Source organism: Rhamphochromis longiceps, linkage group LG6 (assembly GCF_057381845.1).
Source record: "Rhamphochromis longiceps isolate RC_006_pf linkage group LG6, R_longiceps_female_GT1.1, whole genome shotgun sequence".
In the NCBI taxonomy this organism is placed as follows: Eukaryota; Metazoa; Chordata; class Actinopteri; order Cichliformes; family Cichlidae; genus Rhamphochromis; species Rhamphochromis longiceps.
In genome coordinates this window covers 14,036,327-14,043,662 of record NC_140562.1, presented here as the reverse complement: position 1 = coordinate 14,043,662, position 7,336 = coordinate 14,036,327, and the positions used below count along the sequence as shown (strand labels likewise).

General features: G+C 41.2%; 1 protein-coding gene across 1 annotated transcript; it reads right to left on the bottom strand.

Annotated features, from left to right (window-relative positions):
- Nucleotides 1–298: 298 nt before the first annotated feature.
- Nucleotides 299–6,852, bottom strand: LOC146667656 (dnaJ homolog subfamily A member 3, mitochondrial-like). The gene is made up of 12 exons (XM_085409305.1): nucleotides 6,617–6,852; nucleotides 4,545–4,681; nucleotides 4,349–4,432; nucleotides 4,018–4,227; nucleotides 3,726–3,878; nucleotides 3,495–3,642; nucleotides 3,279–3,343; nucleotides 3,059–3,187; nucleotides 2,259–2,374; nucleotides 1,868–1,962; nucleotides 1,605–1,743; nucleotides 299–1,486 (listed from the first exon to the last, which is right to left on the bottom strand). The coding sequence occupies exons 1-11, from the start codon at nucleotides 6,819–6,821 to the stop codon at nucleotides 1,613–1,615; spliced, it is 1,473 nt and encodes a 490-aa protein (XP_085265431.1). The 5' UTR covers nucleotides 6,822–6,852; the 3' UTR covers nucleotides 299–1,486; nucleotides 1,605–1,612.
- Between the last annotated feature and the right edge of the window lie 484 nt (nucleotides 6,853–7,336).

Below are 7,336 nucleotides of genomic sequence, written 5' to 3'. Positions count from 1 at the left end.
ACCACCACCAGTCCTGTTTGTGAGGACTGACCACTGAGACTGAAAACAGCTGGAAAGCCCCTGTCTGAAGCCAACGTCCCTGATGACCCTCACAAAAGCTTCTGTTCAGACACTGCCCGTGGTTATGAAGTGGGTGGCTGAACACATCAAACAAAGCTGAGCGCGCCTGTGTCAAAGCAGACCTTTCAGCGTTGTTGTGAGAGCATTTCTTCATTTACTTACCCATTGCCGCTGCCATCTGCTGCTGTTTCAGGGTATTACAATCTCAACATTTAAATTTCAAAAAGAAAGAAAAACATTTTCCAACATTGAATCTTTATTTAAATTAGTGTTGTTGCCACGCACAGGCACAATTGACCAGGAAGAGAGCATAACTTAATTAGGCCTTTGGTTAGGCCTGGTTCACATTTGTTTCTTGCTAAACATCTGAAAAATATTCTTAGAATTTTGATTCAAGAATATTTAATATCTTGTCAATGTGACAGCATGAAAATACAAAATGAACAACCCCCCCCCAAAAAACTTTTACATTAAATGAGACAAAAATAGGGATTAAATTCTGAGACAATACAAATAAAACACATGATTATATTTTTTAAGTATCACCAAATTGTAAGTTAACCTATTTTTATTTAATAGAACAAATCAGAAATGAAAAGTTAAGTTGCAGGAAGATCTCTTTAACAGGTCAATGTATATCAATTTAAACCTGTTCTCAGATTATATCAGTGTATGGAAATTATATGGAAATGTAGTGGAGTCTGGGTGTAACACTGATTGAAGTGAATGTTTTTACCTTAGCCAATCTTGCAATCATCTGCTGATCACTGGCTTACTGCAGTTGCAATAGCTGCATTTCCTTTTATTACACTGCCTAAAATTTCAATGTAACTAGAGTCAAACTTCAGACTTTGCTTTACCAAGAATTTACAGCCATGCTTCATTTTTAAGGACATTGGAAGTTGATGGGAACCTTTTAGCTGTGATATAGCATCACGTAGGTCATGACATAATTCCAATGTGAAAAATCCATGTCAATCTTTATCCAGTTGCAATCCTTTTAACATGTTTTTACTTGTAACACATTTACATTCAAAGGTTGTCTGGTTGTCTTACACAATTTGACAGAACTACTGTCTGTGGAGCGCTGCCTCATCGAGTAGCTTCAAAGACAATAAGGAGGGATGAGAGGTAACAGAAAAATAAGCAAAAATCACTTTCTGGTTTATTTGTGAGCGCATCAAGAAATTTTCCGCCGAGCACCTGTCTGTGCTTGTGGTTACATTTCGTCATGTGGGTGGCCCTGACTCGTTCTGCAACTCCAAGTTCAACAATGTGTGACTGTGTCAACACAAATGCCACTGTGCTTCTCTCTTCCTTCTACTCCTGGCCGGATTTTTAAAGCAAGAGGAGACGGCGTGGAGGACCGGTGTGTAGATTCTTTCATCTTCCTTTACACTATTGTTTTGCTTGCTTCTTTTTTTACCTGAAAATTTAAAAAAAAGTGGTTACCACACTGCAGATTAAGACTGGTTAATAAATATCTGTTGTGTTCAACATTTAGCTCTCTATCAGGGATGGTAGGAGATACTTAAAGCTCCAACCTGCAGTCTCAGTGTCCGCTAAACATTTTCTTTAGTTTGGAGAAGAAGCCTCCCTCCTCCTCTTTCTCCTTCTGCTTGTCCTGTCCCTCCTCTGAGGCGGTTGACTTTGTGCTGGTGGCTGAAGTGCTGCTGCCCCCTCCTGGACAATAACATGCACTTCATCAGGTGAGTGCAGAAGGGCTGGACTACCTATCTCTATGGATGTGCGCATTATTATGAAATCATGCTTTGACTCTATGATGGAGCTGAGCTTTAGTTCTGACCTCCTGAAGGACTGACGCCGCTGACAGTCCCCTGAACCTCCGTCTCTTCCTCTGCATAACTCAGCAGAAGAGAGCGCTGCCTCCGAGTCAACTTCCTGCAGGAAAGTGAAGAGAATCATGTGATTAGTACCAATTTATATCAGAAAATTAACAAAAAAATGCATCTTATAAGATGTAACAACAAAACATGCATAAATAAAAATATACATAAATCTCTTATAACCCCTTTATACAAATTTATTGATACTGCATCATTTAAAAGTTTTGTGGGTCTAAATAAAGTTACACTTTTTTAAAAATTCACATTATCATGTTTCTGTAATAACAATTAAATAATAAATAAAAATTCTGCCAAAAAATGTCTGGTTGTAGGACAATCAGACTAACTTACTTGGGCACTTTGATCTTAATGTGAACATAATGATCTCCGTAGCTGTAGCTGTTTATCCTCCGAATGCCTTTCCCCTGCAGCCTGATGATCTGATCAGCCTGGCAGCCGGCAGGAATCTGAAAACACGACCAACACATTTTGAAATAGAGGTTTCCTCCAGTGAAACTCCCTGTGAGGCATCTGAGAGAGGCAGTTAGAATTACTGCAGGCACCGCTCTTTATTAAAACTTTACACTCTTTAATAATTTGCAGAAATAAAAAGAAAAAAAACACAATAGACAAACTATAAATATCAAACACTTGCGCATTGAGGTTACCTAAAAACACATTTTATTAGCTTAAGCAGAGATTCTCAAAGTCAAGAGTGCTGTGCCCCCCTTAAAGACCAGAAAGCCCCATGGGGCTCACCCAATCTGAAATCTTCACTCTAATCAAACAGAAGAGAAATTTTCTTGAGCTTTTCCATGAAATCTTTATTCAAAAACATTAAAATTTGCAGGCTGTTGACTGTAACCTGCTAAAGCTACACAATCATATGCTAAGTGTTTAGGCCAACGTGTAACAAGTGGGACACAAACCTCAATACAAGAGCAGTAAATTTAGAGTATTATCACACACCTCCTATTACTCACTTTGTTTACAAACAAGTAAAATTCTACACATATGTAACCGTACATGTGTGTAAAGAATTTCAAACTGAATTTCTGTTATTCCTGTGGCCCAACTGCAGTATCATGGTGACCCACTAGGATAATTGAAAATGACTGGCCTTCTGAATATTACTGTCGACACACACTCACCACAATACTGATAGTTTCATAGAGACCCTGTGTGGTGGCTGTGCCTCCCAGGATGGCCTGCGCTATTGAGATGAAGGCATCAGAGTGGATGTCTACTCCATTACGTCTGAACACCGGGCTCCTCTGAACCTGCACAGATCAAACACGACGCATCAAACCTCTGCACTGCTCTCTCACAAGTAAAATAAGGAGTAAGTGAATTTGAGAGACCAAAACTTACTCTGAATGTAATGAGGATTTCTTTAGTTCCTACTGACATTCGTACCGTCTGACCATTGTCCACTCCTGAAATATATGCAGTCGTCTATTTTAAAACCGACTATTAAACGCAAACTTTTGAGGTTATTCGTTTTAAGCAGCAGTAGCTACAAACACTAGAGGTAAACTCTCGCATTAAAAACATTGATGGATTTGAGAACCCAGGATGGAAACCTACCGGCAGGTACGGGCACAGTGACCGTCTGCCTCTTCTTAGTCTGGCCTGAACCTCTGCACAGGGCGCAGGGCGTGTTTATGATGGATCCTTTCCCACCACAGCGCCGGCATGTTGAGCGCATCATGAAGGGTCCTGTGCTGATCGACTCCTGCAAGGGGCGACACAGACAAGCTGACGAGTGCAGCCAGGTGCTGAGAGGAGCCTGCTGCCGAGCGTCGGTCGGAAACTCACCATCCCTGTGCCATTGCAGTAGTGACAGTGAGACATCTTTGTCCCCGGCTCGTTGCCCCTCCCGTCACACCTCTGGCACGTGTCGTCAATGTTCACATTCAGCTCCTTATTCACGCCCTTTGCCGCCTCCGAAAACGTAAGCTCCATCACAAACTAGGAAAAGACGGGAACATTTAAAAACCAGTGTTCAATTCTCACATCTGTATGTTAAACTGAATCTTAACTAAACACATCAAATTAACATCACATATCTAAAAAGGTCGATGCTATGGTGTTGTCAGCGTCCTCTTACTTCTGGCCTTTCTTCAAACATGCTGTTGATGTTTCCGAAGCCCATGCCTCCTGTAAACTCTCCAAAGATCTTCCTGAAGAGCTCCTCGGGATCTATAGTGGCGCCCCCAGCCCTGTAGTACTGCTGCTGACCAGCACCGGCACGGTTCGGGTCAAAGCCCGACGCGCCGTACGTGTCATACTGCTTCCTTTTCAGCTCATCACTCAGCACCTGCACACAGAAGCAAGAAAGCAGATAAATATCAGGCTAAATGTGCTTCTGGGATGAACTTACGTTGGATGTTTGTATTTATATAACTGTTTTGCTTTGAGTTTTTTTTTTTTTTTTTTACCTCATATGCTTCAGCTAGCTTTGCAAACTTCTCTTTGGCCTCTGGGTCATTTGGGTTGGTGTCTGGGTGGTACTTCTTTGCCAGCTGGACAAATGAAAAGGAAAAGCTTGCATTTAAGGCAAAAGAAAACTGCATGTTTTACTCATTTTACTGGAATGACACATATAAGAAGTCTAACAAGAGCATGTTAAGAGACCTGGTAGTAAGCCTTCTTGATCTCCTTCTGTGAGGCAGTGCGGGAGACGCCCAGGACTTCATACAAGTCCTGCTTGTTTGCTAGTCTGCTGCTGGAGTGGAAAGAGCAGCAGCTAATCCCATGGGGACATCTCACCCCTGCAGAGGAAGAGGATATCATGGTGACATTAGAGGTGCAGATTTTTTTTTACAAATATCTCTGAGGAGTTTTCTAAATGTGTGTGAACCACTGTGTGTGGGTATGTGTGTGTGTGTATAATCAGACTTTAAAACTGAACATAAACGCAGTAATTTGTTTGTTTTTTTTTATTTTAGGTTTACATCCAAGAGGAGAACTAATACAGTGTATAACTGTATAGTTTATTTTGCTAAAGCTAAAATTAATACTTCTAATTGACTATTTTTTTGTACATGTAGTCCTAAGTTGTTAAGTTGCTAAGTAATAATTTAATTACTGAAACTTTTGACCATTAATTTCCTTTGACTGAGTATATCTGGTAGTCACTGCAGCTATCATTATATATTTGTTTGTCAAATTAGATACAGCCTTCTTGACTTAGGCTACGTTCACACTGCAGGCAAAAGCGCATCAAATCCGATTTTTTTGACCCTATGCGACCCATATCCGATCATGCTATGACAGTGTGAACGGCGCAAATCCGATATTTTCAAATCCGATCTGGGTCACTTTCGTATGTGGTACTGAATCCGATACATATCCGATGTTTTAGAAAGCGACTGCTGTTTGAACGGTCAAGTCGCATTAAATCCGCCTTTTACGTCACCGACACAAGACTGAAGCCAATTATCAGCGCCCGAGAAGACATCGCGAACGCTTCCTAGCCATCCAGTGTAGATGTCAGTGAAACTGTTGGGAAGACAACGTAAACATTTTATTTGTACTGTATAATCTGCAGATTCTGACAGAAATCTGCAGCTATCCTTTGAAGCACCGCTCCTCTCTTAAACAGCAATAAGGATCATTATTAGGTTATTTACATTATTATGTAAATAACAAAATAACTTAAAGCAAAAATTGGGAAACGTAAAGTCCGAAGTCTTTATATTAACGGCCATCAGTCAAACAATACTGTTTGTTCTTGGTCTAAACAGAGCGCGTTGTGTGTGACATCTTCTTTTGCGCATGCGGGCCGCTTTGAGCGTTCACACTAGAGCGCGTTTGCTGTCGCATTTTATTTGTAGTGTGAACGAGGAGACAAAAAAATCGGATTTGATCAAAAAATCGGAATTGAGCATTAAGACCTGCAGTGTGAACGTAGCCTTACTGACCACTTTGTAGGAACATCTGTTTATTCATGAAATGTGTGAAGTGTAAAACTGTTCAAATACAGGTCATCAGTTAATGTCCAGATTAAAGAACGTAGACAAGATGTTAAGTTAAATGAGAAGAATATCTGCAAGTGTTGCTGCTAAGCATGCGCATCCAACCATCTTCTAACAGGAGCAACCAGCATGACAGCATACCACGTGACAAAGCAAAGACTTTGTCTAACAACACGGTGAGATCAGTGGTCAGCAGATCTGGAACCAGCTCAGAGATGTCATTAAACACAGGATCTGCAGCCTGAAGGTGCTGCTGATAAATACACAGACAATATCCTGCCATTATGTCAACACAGAGGAATCCCTAAGAGAGAAGTTCAAACTTTTGTCGAGTTCATCCAATGATAAAGTGAAGTTGCTACCTGGTATTAGTAACGTTGTCCTGGGAGTATCTAGTCCTGGTGAAGCACATTTAAAAATGAACAGTCACCATTTATTCTAAACAGGGGGATGGAGAACTAAGTGATGCTGCCATACAGGCGGTCTGATCCGTAGGAAGGTGTGTATGGGTGCAGAGTGTCACTGGTGCATTCACACTGCACTGACTGCTACTGGTTCTCACAGGAGGCTAAAGAACTGTGGAGAACTACGGCAGCATTTCAATGTCGCTCACTCTCTCAGCATCACAAAGCTCTGTTAACTAGACCTTCAGACAGGCTGCTGGATATCGCATTTAGAATACGTGCTGATATAAAACAGGTTTTGCGACACTTAGCTAACTTATCCCACCTGTCAGTTCTCTCAATGTCACGGCATGTCCGCGTGTCCAAGAGCTCAGGCTAACCGCTGTCCCTGCCCGGTGTGTCTGTGATTTGGTCGCTGGACAAACTCCTCCATTCCCGGATGAAATAGTGAGAAAACGGCCGCTACGATATCCAGAAGAAACTGATGCTGTTAACCAGCGTGTAGTCAGCCGGGCAGCGGAGGACGCCATTTTCGCGTCACTACCGGCTTCTTCTTCTTCTCTAGTGTTTAACGGCAGCTCACATCCATCTGTGTTGTATTACTGCCTCCTTCACGTCCTTCATGCGGCCAGTCCTGGCAGAATTTCCAAGAAGTCACATTGTGGAGAAAAGTCCTGTGCAAAAAAGCGATCGTCTGCCAAAAAAATCAATCTCCTATGTTTCTGCGTATTTTTATTGTGTAATGACTTTGCTTATATTGGTGAATAGAGTGCAGTGAAGATGATTTATAGGTTAGATATATATTAAATAAAGAATATACCTGTTTTTGTAAGTCTGCATTTTTGTACCTACATGATAATGAATCATTTTTTTCGGCCACTTAAAATATCTTTATAGAACGGTGATGTTTTTGATGGTGTCTTGGCCATATCCCTTAAAAAATACTTTTTTATTGTCAATGAGACTTTTTAGCTGGATAAATAAAGGACAGGGATGTTGTCTGTGGCTCAAGATGACTTGCTGTCATTTGTGAACGAAATTTCCA